The 18,659-nt window shown below is 40.9% G+C and overlaps 1 protein-coding gene across 3 annotated transcripts in view; it reads right to left on the bottom strand.

The window, feature by feature from the left end:
• LOC111143270 (DnaJ heat shock protein family (Hsp40) member C6) overlaps nucleotides 1-18,659 on the bottom strand; it is a 138,129-nt gene that overhangs the window by 75,732 nt on the left and 43,738 nt on the right. The window contains exon 1 of one of the 3 annotated variants that reach the window (XM_022496896.1): nucleotides 16,607-16,805. The exons of the other annotated variants lie outside the window; for them this stretch is intronic. Coding sequence (XP_022352604.1) covers nucleotides 16,607-16,805 — 199 coding nt within the window. Of the gene's footprint in view, nucleotides 1-16,606; nucleotides 16,806-18,659 lie in introns of those variants that run through there. 3 annotated transcript variants of the gene reach the window in all.

The following is an 18,659-nucleotide window of genomic DNA, read 5'->3' as shown; positions in this document are numbered from 1 at the left end:
TTCCACATCAGGTTCGCTCATCAGCTGGGGGTCTGCTTCTCCCTCTCCCTCTGCCTGCTGCTCCCCCTGCTTGTGTTCTCTGTGTGTGTGTGTGTGTGTGTGTGTGTGTGTCAAATAAATAAATAAATAAGATCTTTAAAAATAAATAAATAAAATAAATTTCTCCTATCATAAGTAATTCTACAATAAATTAAGTCTAACTGGTAGCCAACTTTACTGAAATGAAAAAGAACAAGTCCCTAGGGATTAAAATATTAGAATTATCAAGCATTTTAGAAATCATCTGCCCAAAAAAATCCCTCTAAAACAAATACACATAAATCATTTTATAGTTATGAAAACTATTTGCCTATTCTTACTTTAGGAAGTACGGACAAGGTACAGTTTAAAAAGCTGTTTAAAAAAAAAAAAGCATGAGCCACTAACCTTGCTCTAAGTCATTTTTAACCCTGTAGAGTCAAGTAGAAAAAGTATCAGTGAAAAAATTATGGAGGAAAAAGGTTTTTTAGACTTTGGTACATCCCAGATATGGTTCATATTCCCATTCTCTATGACACCGGGGAAGCAGTTTAACTAGTTTAAGTTTTATCTCTTCATCCACAAGCGTACCTTCCTCCTAGCAAGCCCCAATAAATATTTGCTGTCTGAATGAGTGACCGGTTATTGGCACATTAGGTACTCAGCTGCTCACGGCTGCTCAGACATCCAATGTTCCTCCTTGTTCTTACCTCCTCCTTAGAATGTCCTCCCTTATTCTCCTCCACCTGAGGACATCCTCCCTACACATCAGAGCCAGCACCAGCATCCCTCTTCAGAGAAGTCTTTGTCAGTCTGCTCACTCATTTCTTGCTCCTCACCCTAAGGACAGCTACACGATGTCTGTCTGCACTTACATTAAAGGAACAACTTGAGGGTCAGTTCTGCTCCCATTTCATCCCTGAGAAGGGCTTCGCCAACTGTGCTGACATGACTAAACAGGTTTCTCCCTCCACTCTGGCTACAACAACTGGATGAGAGGTACGCACTCTTAAGCCAATTGGAAGTTCTCCTCTTAGAATTTAGAGTTTGGGATTTAGAGACAGATGATCCATGGAGACTGGTCGCTTGAACGAGTGACATGTAAATTTGTCACATTTGGGGAAGCCACGCACACAAAGACAGGAAAGCTGATCTACAGAAAGAGAATGAAGGATACAGCAAGCAGACAGGAGAGGATAAAACAAGAACCATGCAACACAAGAAAGAGAGAAGCTCCCAGAAGGCTCTCAGCTCTGGCGTTCCAGGCCCAAATGAAGCTGAGCTCCACTCCCTAGCCCTGGGACCCGGAAGGTGCCCTGTGATTTTGCAACTCCCTTCCTTTGGTTTTCAATTAAAATGTTTTGAAATAAGCTTTCATTACACTCACAACCAAAGATAATTTACTAAGACATGGATAAGAATGCCAATGCTTTTTCTTCCATCCCTTTTTCATTCTATTTCTTCCTCTGAAATATTCTTACCCACTTAATCTAAAATTTTAAAATCCTATCCATTCTTCAGACTGATCCTAAATACAACCTAACCAAAGAGAGCATCTCTGCCCTCTCTGAATCCCCTCTTAGAACACTCTTTCTGTGCTCGACGCATGTTCATTCGAGTTATTCATGTGCTTGCCTCATACCCCATTTAAATCACTTCCTCTCTCCAGGCTTCAGTTTCCTTGCTCTTAAAATGAGTGAACTGTTTGAGACTGGTGATTGTCAAAGTAGATTCTCCACTGTCCCATGTTTGGCAGTTATGAGAGAGTGGTGAGTGTCCCGAGAAAGCGTATCCCAGCCTTCCAACCTTACTTTAACAAGAACTGCTCCGTTTTCATGTGATTCATATACTGGGAGTCTAGGTAAGGCTTTATTGAGAAAAGGAATCCAGTACTAATCAAGTTTGAAAATCCTAAACTAGATAATCCATAAAGCTCCAGGATTCCCATAGTAGTAGTGAAATAAAAATAATAAAACCAACCAAAATTTGTTGAACTAGATACTATTCTAAATACTCAGCTTGTCAACATTTTAATCATAACAACCACATGAGCTAGAGTATTTTTAACCACATCCTAAAATGAGGACCTACATCACATACGTTACAAATGGCAGAGACAGGAACTGAGGAAACACAGATCAGATCTTAGTATTTAACCATAATATTGTCTTCTAAGCTCCTTGAGAGTAGATACTGCAGCTCTTGTTTCTTTTTCTTTTTATCTCAGAGCACAGTACTTTAATTAGTATTAAAAGTACTAATAGTCACTTTTAATGGTGTCTGCTGAATGAAAAAATACTGGAATGAACAAGGAAGTCTATTTGGATTCCGAGAAAACGGAGACAGGAACTTGAACTCTCTAGGACTTCAGCCCTAGGCAAACAACTTTTTCACAGCTTACACCATCTCTCTGAAAAGCAAAGACCCTCCTGCAGTCAGGAAGAATCCCTTTTAGATATAGTTTAATTGGTTATACTGACCAGGACCTCATGGGTCCATGGACACATACTTTAACAAGTTTGCCATGTTCAACTCATAATCAATATATTCATTCCTTTTGTATAAGGGTTTCTCAGCCTTTGCACTTCTGACATTTTGAGCCAGACAATGCTTTGTTGTGGGGGCTGTCCTGTGCATTATAGGATATTTAGTAGCACCCTGGCCTCTACCCACTAGATGTCAACAACAACCCATCACCCACCCCTGAGAGTGCAACAACTAAAATTGTCTCTAGACATTGTCAAATGTCCCATGGGTAGGGGGTAGAAAGTAAGGAACCACTGCTTCACGTGAATTAACTTTTGTGGAAACACTGGGGGAGAAAAGAAAAAAAAAGAAAAGGGAAAAAAAAAAAGAAAAGGGAAAGAGAGAAAGGCAAAAAGGGAAGGGAAGGGAAGGGAGAAGGAAAAAAGAAAGAAAAGAAGGACGGAAGGAAGGAAAAAATAAGCAATTCCTAGCTATACTTGGAATATAAATGGTATCTTCCTTTCATCCTTAGGAAGTTCCTCATTTCATCCTTTACCTTCAAAATTCTCCTTAAATTGGACTGTTCTGAGCACCTGATCATGTGACTGCCTCAACTAATAGTGGTAATAATAGATATCCCACACATTTATGAGGACTATACGGTGACCACAAATTGCCTTAAAGCTTACGTGGAACTAGAGGGTATTACGCTGAGTGAAATAAGTCAATCAAATAAAGACAATTCTCATATAATCTCTGATATGAGGAATTTGAGAGTCAGGGCAGGGGGCTGTTGGGGATAGGGAAGGAAGAAAATGAAACAAGAAGGGACTGGGAGGGAGACAAACCATAAAAGACTCTTAATCTCACGAAACAAAGTGAAGGTTGCTGGGGGTGGGGGTGGCTGGGTGATGGACATTGGGGAGGGTATGTGCTATGGTGAGTGCTGTGAAACATGTAAGCCTGATGATTCACAGGCATGTACCCCTGGGGCAAATAATACATTATATGTTAATAAAATTTTTTTTAAAAGCTTATGTATAATCCCAGCATGAATATAATGAAGAAAATGCTCAGAACCTTATAAAATGAAGAGAGAAACATGATCCACCTTAAAGAAACCTCCGGATAATAAAATATTGTCAACATGGCCTTACTTCATGTCAACCTCTTGACACAGCCAACAGTTATCAAGTATCTACTATAGGGCAGAGAATGCACTAGGTACTTTTCTGTACCTTATCCCATTTGATTTTCCTAACAATCTGATAAGAAAGACATTATCTGTTTTGCAGAGGGGCTCAGAGGAATAAGATGCCTTGCCCAAGTTCACAGAGTTAGTCAGTGATGTCAAAACTTGAATCAGAACAGCCACTGGCTCCAACTCCAGTGTACTTCCCACTTCTGTACTGCAGTATTTCACAAGAAAACCAGTGGCCCCAATCGACAAAGAGCAAACAAGGTAACGCAACTGTTTGATTCATACTTTATGCAGAGATAAGAGACAAAGGGGTATATTTCAATATGTTAACAACAGTCATCTACAAAAAAAAGTTTCTCAGTTATTTTTTCTTTTGCACTTTTCTGCACTTTCTAAATTGTTTGGCCCTAAATATGTATTACTTATGTAATAAAAAGAATTAAAACTCATAATAAAAAGTAATTAAAACTGAGCATAGTGGCTCAGTCAGGTTAAGCGTCTGCCTTCGGCTAGGGTCGTGATCCTGGGGTCCTGGGATTGAGCCCTGCATCCAGTTCCCTGCTCAGCAGGGAGCCTGCTTCTCCCTCTCCTGCTCCCCCTCTTGCTCTCTCTCTCTCTGTCAAGTGAATAAACAAAATTAAAAAAAAAAAAAATCATTTCCAGGGTGCCTGGGTGGCTCAGCCAGCTAAGCATCTGCCTTGGGCTCGTGTCATGATCCCAGGATCCTGGGATCAAGCACCAAGTCAGACTCCCTCCTCAATGAGAAGTTTGCTTCTCCCGCTCCCTCCCTCCCTACCCATTCTCCCTGTTCATGCTCTCTCCCTCTCTATCTCAAATAAATAAATAAAATCTTAAAAACAAAACAAAACAAAAAACCACCATTTCCGCATACAAAATTAACTCATGGAAGTACCAAAATGTAATGCCAGTTTCAAGTGAACCATTACCACTAGTTCTCACTTACGAGGCTGCCAAAAATTAAGAACTTGGGTAACAACACTCGGCTTTAACAAGGGTCTGGGAAAACAAGGAGACGCATATACTGTTAGTAGAAATTTAAGTTGGAACGAGGCTCTTTAGACAGCAATCTGGCAAGATCTATTATAATGTGATGTGAGTGTGCTCTTTCTCCTAGCAATTTCACTTCTAAGAATTTATCCCATGGGTGTATCACATATACAATACATAAATATATACCCAAAGATATTTGCTGCTTATCAATAGAAAAATTGGGACAGTGGAATTCAAAGCAGTCACTAGAGAAAATGAGATACATAACTAGGTAAAAATGTATAAAGTTATCCCAGACATAGTGTTAAGTAAAAATCAAGTTCTATAATAGCATGTATAGAATGATCCCAGGATATACAGGTATTTATTAAATATGAATGTGTCTGTACACATGTGTTGATGTGCAGGAATCTGCATGTGTCTATGTGGTTGTGGAGAAGCCTGTAAATGCATTGAAAATTCTATAAGTACATACAAGAAACAATATTATTTATATCTGGGGAGGAAGGAAATGAACTTTTATTTTCATTTTTATGTCACTTACAAAATTGTTTTATACTTTCTCTTCATAAATATGCATCCTGCTACAAACAAAAACAGGGTTCTTGTTTTGGTTTGGTTTTGCTTTTTAAGAGACAAGAAGCCGAGCTCTCGGACAATGGCTTGAAAACAAAGCAACATATGAAATAGAACTGTCTTCTGTTACAACGGCAAATGCTCACAAAACAAGACAGTGTGTGAAAGCCTCCAAGGCTCCATGTGCCAATGAGGCATAATGGAGACAGTTCTCTCCTGGCACACTGAGAGACAAAGCCAGGCTCCCTACCATGTTAGGCAATTTAGTGGCTGGATTTTAAGGCCAATAATTAAAGCAAAATACTGCTATACATTTCAAGGCAACCTAAGCCAATTTCCTTAGCAGTTAAAACCCAGTTTTTACTGTTCTAACCCTCCAGCTTGTCTCCTTCTAGAGTAGCTTATACATCTTGGCCACAGGGTGCCCAAGACTTCAACTCTCCTCCTCTGCAAATGTGTCATTTTCCAGGATGTTAGAAGATCTGGAGTCACCGATTTCACTGGGACATTCTAAAAACTAAGTACGAGAGGGTATAGAAAAGCATGTTGCCCACACCAAGATGCTATGAGACTATTACCATTTGAACTTAAAAAAAGAAAAAAAAAAAAAAAAAAGGCTGACCCTTAATGTTCAACAGTATAGTTACTGATGTCATCTCTGGTACAGAAATCCTATCTATAGTCTCGAATCCCCATGAACCTATGAAGCCACCTCAAATTCTTACTTGAGGCAAGCAGCCAAAATGGTTCTCTTAAAAACACAGCGCAGACTTCATTTGTCCCCCTTCCCTCCTGACTCACTAAGCTCTGGCTGCAACAACGACATAGCCTTTCACAGAGCTTGGCTCCTCTTCCAGGTCTTTGCATTTGCTGAAGCTATTCCTTGAAATGCACTACATACAGCACTCTCTCTCTTTCTTTTTTTTTTTTTTTTTTTTCCTGTTTGCTTCTGTTCCTTCAGGTGTTACCTCCTCAGAAAGGCCCTTCCTCATTGTGCTCTGTAAGGTAGGCTTTCCTCCTCCCTACCCCCAACTTGAGCTATTCTCTCCCTCACTCTAGTCCCTCGATGGCATTTAGCATACCATATAATCCTTTATCTTTGCTTATGGTATATCTTGTGTGCTACAATGTAAACTCATAAGCACGCAAGTCTTATCTGTCTCGTCCTCCACTGTACACCGTGGCTAGAACCATACCAGCACATAATAGGCAGTCAGGAGACATTCATAAAATGCATAAATGCAGAATTTACCCACTGCAAAGTGCTTTCATCTACATTCCCATATTTCCCCTTGCCTATGAAACAGGCAGGGTGACTAAGATTTTTCTCATTTGAATTACCTGCCCAAGGTCAAAGCTTGTAAATGACAAAGCCAAAGCTTACATCTGGGGTTTCTGACTCATGATCCCCTAATAACCCCACTGCTCAACAGCATTCACAAATTTGGACGTGGAAGGGTTGAAAAGAGAGCCATTTTTCTAAGCTTTAGCAACAGGGGAAGGGAAAAGAAAGATCTGCTTTTCTGCAGGGAGGAGGTAGGAGAGACAGGGAGGGGGGAATGGTGTGCTATTATCTTGCCCTCCCTAGCTGCAAATTAGTAAGTGAATTTCATCTGAATGAAATGCAGCTACCTCTGGGATGGAGGCTTATGAAACCTCTCATCACCAAGTCACAGTGCGGAACACTTGGCTAATTGAAACAGCAAGTGAAATTTTAGGTAGGTCAGATGCAATTACCCAAATTGGAAAGTGACACCAGGGCTCACACCCATTGGGCCACACGCAGCAGCCTCGGATCTAAGTCACACACATACATCCCCACATGCATACCCCCAAACTAGAGTCATCCACGCACCTTCCTGTGGCATGGGGTTCCAAGTCTCCCAGACATGCAGAATCATTAACTAGGGAAAAAGGGGGAAGACAAAGGTATGACAGGGGAAGAAGAGAAAAGAAGAGCATCTCAGGAGAGGGGGTCAAGGAAGCTGAAGAGGAAGAGGAAGGAAGAAGAGGAAGCAGAAGGAAGAGAATATTGGGAAGGAGGACTGCAGAAGAGCTGGAGAAAGGGAAGGAAGAACAAGCAGTGAAGAGAAATGTCACCCTACTGATTTCTGCTGTGACGCTCAAGTGGCCGAATGCTGGCCCGAGGCAGCCCTTGAGAATTTCTGGGGTCAGGGTGTTTTTTCAGGCACTTGTCTGTTTCCATAGAGACCAAGAATTCCTGCTTCAGTTGTCCTCTTCCAGGTTTCTCTGGTGTTTGAGTTTTCTTCCTGTTTCCCCATCAGCAGGCAAGGAAAGACCCAGAGCCGAGGGCTTGCCCTGTGAGAATGGGCCTAAGAGCAGGCTGGCTACTTTACACTGTCCTGGCCTCCAGCCACAGCCCTGGACTCAGCTCAGTGCCGCAGAATTTCAGTTCTAGCATTTCCACGGATTACCTTACTCCTCCCCTAGGCAAACACAGACCCTGCTCCTGCCTCCCATCTCCTCCACAGCACTCCCCTGGAGATCTGCACAGCCTAATGGACAGTCCACCAAAAGCTGAAGGCCTAGTGACACCTTGGGCCAATGGGACAGCATATTCAGCGCTTTCATTAGTATGCTCATGGTGCATCTGTAGTATCGAAAACCAAATGGTCACATTTTCCATTTCTGGCCAAGAATGAAAATACTACCTCCTCTCCTGCCACCAGCCTAGACACCTCTAGCATCCCCTATACCTCCCACCCCACATCCAGTCGGCTATCAATCTGTCCATTCGTTTATGCGATACTTTCCTCTTTCTTCCATAGTTTACAGCATTAACCTGGTTTGGGCTGTCATTACTTCTCAAGTAATGGACAATTTAATGGACGTTTATTTGCTCTCCTTGTCCACCAGGCACATGCTCTCTCCCTGTCAGGACACCCCCTCCCTCGATAAACCATGAATCTCTGTTTTCAACCAGCGTCTCAGGTCAACCTGATACAGCCAGGACACAGGTGGGAACCACAGATGGGACCCACCTTTTATGCAGCTGCCAAGTATCTCCAGGTTTCGCACATTACATTCTTCTCTCTGGAACTGCAGTAGGACATTTAGGGGCCCTAGGTAGTTTTGCCTTTGTGTGCTCATCCCCCCATTTTAAAAAAAAAATTATTTTTTACTGCATTGGTATGAAGATGAATTCCTTAATTCCTTACTGCTGTACTCATTTATTTTATTCTGGATTTTATTTTATTTTTTTTAAGTTTTTTTTTTTTTTAAGATTTTATTTATTTATTTGACAGGGACAGATCACAAGTAGGCAGAGAGGCAGGCAGAGAGAGAGAGAGAGAGAGAGAGAGAGGGAAGCAGGCTCCCTGCTGAGCAGAGAGCCCGATGCGGGACTCGATCCCAGGACCCTGAGATCATGACCTGAGCCGAAGGCAGCGGCTTAACCCACTGAGCCACCCAGGTGCCCCTTATTCTGGATTTTAAAAGAAATTAAAATTAAAACATTTTTGTTGGCCTTAAAATTGCTGTGATCCCGAGGCACTGTGCCTATGGGTGCGTCAGCCCTGCCTCGGCGCCTCTCCCAAATCTTCAGGACAATCCCACTGTGTACAGAATAAAGTCCAACCTTCTCAACAGACTCACCCTGATCTGGGTTCGATCTGTCCTCCCAGTGCCGTCCACTACAGTACTTCCAACCCACTTCCAACTCTGGCTTCCTGGCCTAAATGCAAATCTCTCAACACACCTCGGATGAGGATGCCACTGCGCCTTAGCTCTCAGCCCAAAACAATTCTCCTTTCCTTCTCCACCTACTGACTCCCCGCTCAACCAGCACTTTCCACTGTGGCTTTCCCTCATCCCCCTGGTTGAAGTTATGCCTCCTGCTTCCACACTCCATGGCACTGTATGTGGCTATTGTTATACCCTTCATTCCCCCTGCCCTGTGCCAAATATACCCAATTCGGAGATGCACTTCTTTCACACCACAACGTTCCTAAAATCGGGAAGAGGCTTATAACACATGTCAAACAAATCCACCAGTCACCAGGTAGAGTACGACACTTCAAAGTGCCAACAATCATCTTCTGCAGGGGCAAACCCAACATGCATCACAAGCACTGGACCATCTGATTCCTCCCTTGGTGTGGTCATTTGCATTAACATCACACGCAGCTGAATTTTAATTTTCATCCCTAGTGCCTTTTCAAATTATGCTTTGATGCATTATTGAAAGAAAAAAAATATTTTGGATCCAGGCTATGGCCTGTGGCATGCCAGGTAAAGCAATTTTAAGAACTAGAAATTGCCAGATCTCTTGGCACATGTTATGAAAATTTCCTAATTCCTTAGACCATGAAGGGCTTAGTACTCAGACATTTAAGCTGCTCTTTCAAAAGCTTCTATGTAAATTTTAAGAGATGTTGTTCAAGTAGACAATAACTATAATTTACTTTTCTCCTGAGTTACAAGTTTTGTCAACAAGAAAATGAACAATTTAAACTCCAGTATTCTTTAATCCACCTCGAAATTAAAGGCTCTTTCCAAAGGGAGTTCAAAATGGTGAGTACAGGTTATAAAAGGACACCATAATGCTTACATAAATTGCAGATGCCCAAGGGTGATACAAAGAGTTTTTAATATTAAACCTGAAAATAGCTAAGCTTCCAACCTTGCAATACTAATGATGAAACACACAAATCTTTAGGTAAAAGTATTCTATTGTTAATTTGTTAAAAAAGAGTTGTATATATTTAGTGGGGGTTTTTTCCTGCTCAAAAAATTATCTTGATGGTAAATCATATAATAGGTTGCATTTGGGGGGGGGGGGTAAGAAAGCAGTCTTTTGGTAAGCTTATTATTTCTTTACATTTCCACATTAGAAAACTACTGGAGGTCTGAGACTATTTATTAATTACCTTTCTCTCCCCTCTAATGTCCTTGCTTATGAAAAATGCTCATTTTTGAGTTGGTCTATCTTTCTGCCAACAGTTTCATTTCTATCAAGTCTGGTCTCATTTCTATTAAAAATCTAGTTGAATGCTTATTTTATGGTTTGGATGGGTACGTTTCATTATAAATGCCCTTTTTAAAAATTCAAAATCAGTACATGCTTTTATTCATTCAATGAGTATTTATCAGGCTCCTAATAAATGCCAAGCAGCGACAAGAATACAAAGGCGAGGAATACACAGCCCTGCTCTGAACTTTACTTAGAGTCTGGAGGGAGAGGTAGATCAGGCAATGTATCACAACCTAATGTGGTAAGAGCTAAGGCAGGGATATACAGGCTTGGGGAGGAGCATGGAGAATAGCCATCTCATGCAGTCTATAGGAGTTTAGGAGCTGAAGAATGAGTAGTAGTAGATAACCTGGAAAAAGTGGACATCTAGATGGTGACGGGAGAAGTCGGCCAAAACTGAGAGAACAATGTGTGCAAAAGTGTAGAGATGGAGGTGGGGGAAGGGGACCTACCAGTGGAGACAGGGTAAGGAGTTATACTGCCTTATACTGCCAGTTATTCTGGCTGTCTTGCAGAAGCCATCATGGGCTTCTGATGCCCAGTGAAGATAAAGAGACTTTATCCTGAGAACAGTGGGGACTCATTTTCATTGGTAAGATATTGCTCCATAAAGTTATAAAGTGGTACCAATTATATTGTTCTCTCAGTGTCATATAAGGATTTAATCAGTTTTATTCACTACTGCTTTTTCTCTGCCTTCTTCATTTTCTAGCATTTTTAAAATTCTTTAGGTTATATTTAAGTCAAGAGAGACATCTTGGGGAGCATGGGTGGGTCAGCTGGTTAAGTATCTGCTTTCAGCTCTGGTCATGATCCTGGGGTCCTAGATTCTAGCCCCACGTCAAGCTCTCTGCTCAGCAGGGAGTCTGCTTCTCTCTCTCCCTCTGCCTACTTTGTGCTCTCTCTTTCTCTGTCAAATAAATAAATAAAATCTTAAAAAAGAGAGAGAGAGATCTTATTTACAAGATTCAAAATGAAAAACAACTACCATTCATTTCAGTTACCCCAAACACTCCTATTTCTCTTTACCACAGGGAAAGCAGCAAATAGAAACATTCAGCAGGAAATTCTTCACTTGCAAATTTATGGACATTTCTCTATGACACTTTACTCAATGTAGAATAAGTGGAGACTGTGTAACCTCAGACAACTTGCTTAACCTCCCTATGCCTGGTTTAATCAACTATAAGAAAAAATTAACTATCACCAAACTTCAAGAATTCTTATGAGGGTTAAATAGGATACCATACATACAGTGTTTAGCAAAATGGCCTGGATTGTAATCATTGCTACAATTAAAAAAAGTTACAATTTTTATGCTTAAGCATTCCTGAACAATGTATATAAACATACATGGTCATAACTTTCTATTTTATTATAATTTTAATCTTGTGCATACACACATATGTTATTTTATATATATTAATATATTTATATATATTAATATATTTATATATATTTATATATATTATATATATATTATATATATTTATATATTAATATACACTTTCAATAGGGTTATCTCTGAGACAAAGAATCAGGGAAGGGGAGGGTATATTGTATTTTCCATTGTATTCTTTTCTGTAATCTTTAATTCTTTTTTAACAAGAACATGAAAAACTATTAGGATAAAAATTTTATAATAAAAATTAATTTAAAAACCTCGTTAAATATATATAAATATTATATATCATTATATATCTATATTATTCATAATATCTCTAATATAGCTATATCTCTATATATATCTAAATATACTTATATACTTATATATATGATTTATGTGTATGAGATATAAATATTATATATATTTATATACATGATATATGTATATGTATATATACATATATGCATATGTATATATGTTTTACATATATGATATATATATTATATATATGCTTAGGAAAGAAGACAACTGAGCTAAGAGGAGAAACAGGATCCGTTCTCTTAATTTTCTAAGGGTGGACAAAGGATTAGATTTATCTTGTACCTAGAAAGCCGAAAGACCTAAATAAAAAGAAGGAACTTGGTGCTGATAAGAACAGTCCAAAGGTACAGCCTCAGAAGGCAGTGACAGTTCCATTGCAGAAGGGGTATATAGGCTACACAGTCATCTTTCTGAGACTTGGTCCAAAAGTTTCCCTTTCCGGGGCCCCTGGGTGGCACAGTCAGTTAAACCTCTGGGGATTCTCGGTTTCAGTTCCAGCTGCCATCTCAGGGTTGTGATCTTGGGGTCCTGATCCAAGGGTCAAGAGATGGAGCCTCACGACAAGCTCCCTGCTGTGCTCAGCATGGCATCTGCTTGAGACTCTGCCTCTCCCTCTGCTCCTCCCCACCCCGTACTCTCACACTCTCTCTTCTCTGTCTAAAATAAATAAATCTTAGGGGCGCCTGGGTGGCTCAGTGGGTTAAGCCGCTGCCTTCGGCTCAGGTCATGATCTCAGGGTCCTGGGATCGAGTCCCATATCGGGCTCTCTGCTCGGCGGGGAGCCTGCTTCCCTCTCTCTCTCTCTCTCTGCCTACCTCTCTGTCTACTTGTGATCTCTCTCTGTCAAATAAATAAATAAAATCTTTAAAAAATAATAAATAAAAAATAAAATAAAATAAAATAAATAAATCTTGAATGAAAAAAAAAAAGACTCCAATTTTAAGTCTATGAAACCTGGCAGTCTCCAAGCATTTGAATTTTGACAGAGATGCATCCTTAAGTGACTATCTAGAAACATTCAAACTTTAGCCTCACATTAAATTAGTAAATCAACATTGTCTTCAATCTGTAACACCCTTAAATGGGCAGGTAGTCCTAAGAAAGGAATATTAACATATATATGCTTATGATATTTCAATGAAGTATGAAGTTATCCAAATAAGTACTATATAATGAGAAAGCCTGATTCGAAATGTAGATGCTGTGTTTAAACACCACACAGAATAGCATTTGTTAAAGGTAATTTTTGCTTTCAATCAGATTTATACTAAACAGGAAAGTGTATTAGCATTCTTTACATTATCCTTACACTTTTAAATCTCATTAAAATCTGGAAACAGATTTTAATTGGGCTACTGTTTTATGGCTTGTCATTATGAATTTGGTAAGTAAAGCCTGAAGTTGGAACACTTCAGTGACTTAAGACTAGGAATTTGTTTATGGATTCTACTTTTTCATGGTAAGTGAAATGAACACAAATACGAGTTCCTGAGCTAATGAATTGGGATAGCTACAGTGCCATCTGGGAGATGAGAGGATGACCTTGGAATGACAATCTTTTCCAGAGAATAATTCAAATGAAAAGAATGTGAGCCAGGGCAGGCAGAGAGCTCTGGAAGACACATCTGTCTTGGGGGCTGCTCTGCAATCCACCACTTGAGAGTCTGTTGACTTAGAAAGTCATTAAACTTTTCTGAACATCTGTCACTCTTTCATCTAAAAACAGAGGGGAAATCCAAGGAAATGGATGATATTATGATATTATACCTACACAGAAAGACAGTTCAGTTCAGTGGAGAAAAACTTAGACCTTAGAGTCAGAAAACTGAATTGAGCTGGTTCACTAAGTAGCTATTTTACCTTAAACAAGTCCCCTACCATCTCTAAGAATAAGTTTCCTCATCGACTTGTAATGACACAGACAGCAAAATAAAGGAAAACTACAAATGTATTCTCAAGTTGTTTTAAATCTCAACCTAAAAGCTCTATTGTAAAAACAACTATTATGATTCTCCTTTTATAAATGGAGAACAGCCTTAAAATTTTTCTAGGTCTTACAGCTAGTAACGGTAGTACAGATGTTTGATATCATGTCTCTAGGCACAGATATGCCCCTTATTCTGCCTAATAGACTTCTGGGGAAATGAAATAACTGTCCAATTGTACCAATTATTATAAATAGCTATACCAGTGTAAGGTATTGTTAGAACTAAGCTTTAAATCCTCTAGATTTATTTTTTAAATCCTCTAGACATATTTTTTCCATTCATAAACATTTCTGTTAGACCAAAAGCCCCATGAACCACCTCTCCTAGCCAGCATGTCACAGTACAATGAGCTGAATAAATGGGCAGATCAGTGCTGCTTTAGAAATGATCCATGAGCTTAATTAAATATCTTAAACAAATGGGTACATTTACACTGCAAAAGGCCACTTTTTGATGATCTAAGAAGAAAGAACTATAATTAGACAAGATAGATATAGTTGCACTAGTCAATGAAACTTGCTACCCATTAAAACAAACCCCACTCTTAGGGTGCAACTGTTCATCCAGACCAAACAAACAGCATCCTCCCAGACTCTGTTCTCAATTGCAAATATACATCAAAATAGTCATAAGATACACAGCAGCCATAACAAAGCCACAATATTGCCTTAACCAGGAGGAGGAATGGGGATGGGAAGAATCCCCGCAACCTCTTCGTACCAGGTTAGTTTGATCAAGTTGAAGAATCAACTCCTAGCAATAATGTTTTACATATAACCATATTCTTAATAATGTTTTCCTATTACAACAATTTATCAATTTACTTCATTCTTCTTCTCTAAACCTATTGAAAAAGTGATTTGGTTAAAAAAAAAAAAAAAAGACAATCCTCAAAAATCCAGGACTCACAATAGGCTGCTGTGTGTTCGAGTTATTGCTCCTATTAAATGACAGCCCCCTAAAGACCAGAAGTGTCTCTCCTTCACTATTATATTCCCCCACAGTGCTTAACACAGTGCCTGGCATATAAGGGACTCAGGATATAGGTGTTGAAAATATTCTAGGATGTAACATTAAAAACAAATTCGAATTCTTAAAATAAGAATCCCTATGAGAAGTGAAAATGTACAAAATTTCATTTCTTGAAAGTGGGGCTCCTCCCCACTCATTTGGAAATTGTTCATTCCGTTTCAGTTCCCTGTATACATGTCCACTAAGTTCCAGAAAGGATTATGATGGCATCATTTGGAATGCATGAATCTTTTTCTTTAAGACTTAAAGGAGATCACATTCAGTCAAAGGATGTTTTGGACTTTATCACAGATTTAAGAAAATTGTAAATCAAATACTCATGTACAACAGCAATACCAAAGCTGTTAGAATCATCAGTCCTTCAGGTAATTTTACTTTTAATTTAAAATGGTCCTGAGAAAACATTCTACCAAAACCTTAACTTCAATAAGATCTAGTATGGGTAAAATATGTTTTCAGGTGAGGACACTTGAAAACATCTGTAAACAATATTTTACCCCACTTATGGGATAAGAAAATAGAAAAATGGTAGTCCAGGGAGAGCCATTACATGATTAAAAGAAAGAAGCATTTATTTGCAAAGTGCAAGAATTAAATTCAGTTTGTTTTCATTACTTCTCAAACAATCCAACATGAATCTTTCCTCTGAAGTCCTCAGTTGTTCAGTATATTAAAGTTACCAATGTAGAACAAACCACTGACCACTTCAATTATAAATTATCTTTGTGTAAACAATCCTCTGATCCTGATTCCTTGAAAAGGTGAGCAAACAGCTATAATAATACCCCTGGTCCAACATACATATATTAAAATATTAAGTGACTGTTTTGCTATGGAAATCGCTAAAAGAGCTTTATAAAAAGAAAAAGAAAAAAAAAAAAGGTTGCAAGCCCAGATACAAAGTTTAGAGGCATTTTCATTTTCCTTACATGTAACGTTTATGAAGTTATTAATACACTCAACGCAAAAAGATAAACAAGATCAAAGCCAATAACAGATGAAATAAATTTCTTCGTACAAATCATAAAAGCTGTGTAAAAGAGCCCTAGATAAAAATTGGCTCAAGGCAAAAATTGCTTCAGAAAGGTAGCAGCATTAACCCTAGCAGACAGCTGGATTGACAAGAGGCACAGCTTTACAGGATTGCAAATAACATCAGCATTAAGAGAATAATAATTGGAATAAATACCGTCCCTCCGCAGGCAATCAACGCACTCGCTCCTTCACCTCTCCCCCTCATCCAGCTGGGTAATGAAAGCAGCTGCCTCTCCCTGCCCTCCTTCCCAGTGGCTCCTCGCGCCACCCGCTCCTTTCTCGCGTCCACCCCTTCCCTCCCCTTTCCCCTCCTCTCCCCGCCCCCAGCTGGTGTATTCAGCAGCCTAGCCAGATTAAGAGGCGCTCCTACAGTCGCAGGGCCTCAGGACTGATCTAACGTTTCCTAGCTCCTTGAACTAGAGAAATTAGAGACGCGACACCCTGGTGGTATTAGATGCCTTCGCTCCATCCCGGCCCCTCCCAGGCCAAGGTGGGGTGGGAGCCTCGGGCTAGTGGAGTGGGCAGCCTCTGGAGGACCCTGCAGAGTTCAGCTGGACGCACCCCGCCGCCAGCGCTACCTGAGCTGTCCATGGTGCTGGCGCGGTCCTGAGACTGCTGGGCGGGACTCCGCGCGGCTGCCGCCGCCCCGGCGTTCACTCTCTGCTTGCCGCCACCCGCGCCGCTCCCCGCACTTAAGTCCCGGTTACTGTCCACCAGCTGCAAGGATTCATAACCATCGTTGCTGGTCTTTTTCCGGTAGCTCCCGAGAAGACTCATGGGCAAGCCCAGAGAAGAGGGGTAAAATATCAACCTGGGAAACGAAGGGGGAGGTGGAAGGTGGAAAGGGCTAAAGGAGGAGATTAAAAAAATAGGGGGGAAAAAGGAAAAGAAAAAAACATCAAGTGTCCGACATGACGCAAAGAGGAGGGAAAGAGGGAACGGCCACCAGAGAGGAGCTTTGCGCGACGGGCGGCAAAGCCACCGCCCTGGGCAGAGAGCGGCTCTGAGCGCCCCGCGCGACCGAGGGAGAAAAAGAGGGCGCGGGCGGGAGGGCGAAAGGGTGTGCGCGTCCTCGGTGCCGCCGCCGCGGAGCCGCCGGCCCTGCGGAGCTCCGGGCCCCGGGCCAGCCACCCTCTGGCTGGGGAGTGCCCGGAAGCTATCCTATAGGTGTCGCCGCGTCGCCCCCGCCGCGCAGCAGGGCAGCGCCAAGCGCGGCTGGCCCAAGGGGAGGGTAGAAAAGAGAGGGAGTGAGGGATGGGGAGATTCTCAAGGAGGGGAGCTGAGGGCGGTAAATGGGGCGTGGGGGGGGGGCGGGGACTACTACGACCCGGGTAGAGGGTGTTTTCGCGCGTGAGGTAAAGAAGAAAGAGGCTGGGCGTCTCTGCTTGGTAAGCTTTGGGGACGAGGGGGTCTCTTGGTAAAATCCAGACACGCCCATTTTGTATAACTTAGCCTATATTTGCTGGAAGATTCGGCAAGTCAAAGCCACCTCGAAGGTTACTGTCCTGGAGGACTGACTTGTAACTTAATTGAACAGAAAAAGAACACATGTTAAATGCCAGGCTATATGTATGCTAGGAGAGAAAGGAACAGCAGTTTCTTTCAAACCAGAATGGGAATGATCCCTAAGTGAGATATCAAAGAGCTGGCTATTCTAAGTAGGAGAGAGGGTCCATTCCACCTAGTGAGTAGATGTGACTGTTTCAGTAACTATTTGTTGAACGAATAACTGGGGCGGGGGGGGCGGGGTGGGGAGTGAGGAAGAGGTCGAATCAGGTGCAATTTCAGTTCTGACATCATTTACCTTGGGACCTGGAGAAAGGACTATACCACTCAGTTGGCTTGAGGGGATGGTCAGGAAGACAAGGATTTTCCTTCCATTCTCTAGGCCCTCCCCCCTTTTTTTCATAATTTTGAGGAAACAAAGAAAACAGTCGCTCATTATCAGAGGAGAATTAATCACGAAGTTAATCGAGCTGAAGGGTCAGAGCCCCTTTCTTGCAGAAGCCCCTTTCAAGGCTGTGTACCTAATTTCATATTCATGATTTTGCATTCTTATTCTTAAAGAGAAACCCAACATTATATATTTCAACATTTGCAAAACCTGGACATAACTCTAAGTTTCAAAATGCAATTACCAAATGTTTGTTCTCACTTGAAATAATAAGACTGCAGACGTATCCCTCTTTTTATGATTTCAAGTGAAATTCTGGTTTTGAAATGATCCTTTTCCCTATTAGGATTTGGAATGATTAAGTGAGGAGATTTTCAAGTCATTTGGCGGAGTATTATCACCCATCAGCAAGAAACAAGTGCACATATGTAAAATTTGCTTAAGCTCATACACAAAGCCAGCTTTGCCTTTTTCTCACCTTTTGTGGCTTTCTCTTGATATTATTTTGATCACTTAAGAACATAAAATCAAACAACAGCATCTAGGAAGGTTGGGTCCCAATCATTTGAGACCCAAAGCGTTTTCTGGAAGCTCTACCTCTGCAGAGATCTACGTAAAATAAATTAATTGTATTGAGAGACATATGCCTGTTCAAGGATCACCTAAACACAAATTCTCATAAGAAGAGGCCAAGAATGCTGTAGATCCGTCCAGTCCCTCTGGGAAGACCTCAATTC

The sequence above is a fragment of the Enhydra lutris genome, unplaced genomic scaffold (assembly GCF_002288905.1).
Source record: "Enhydra lutris kenyoni isolate GAN:26980312 unplaced genomic scaffold, ASM228890v2 scaffoldscaffold9, whole genome shotgun sequence".
NCBI classification, from domain to species: Eukaryota; Metazoa; Chordata; class Mammalia; order Carnivora; family Mustelidae; genus Enhydra; species Enhydra lutris.
Note: the sequence above shows the minus strand (reverse complement) of the source record. Positions and strands in the feature narration are given on the sequence as shown.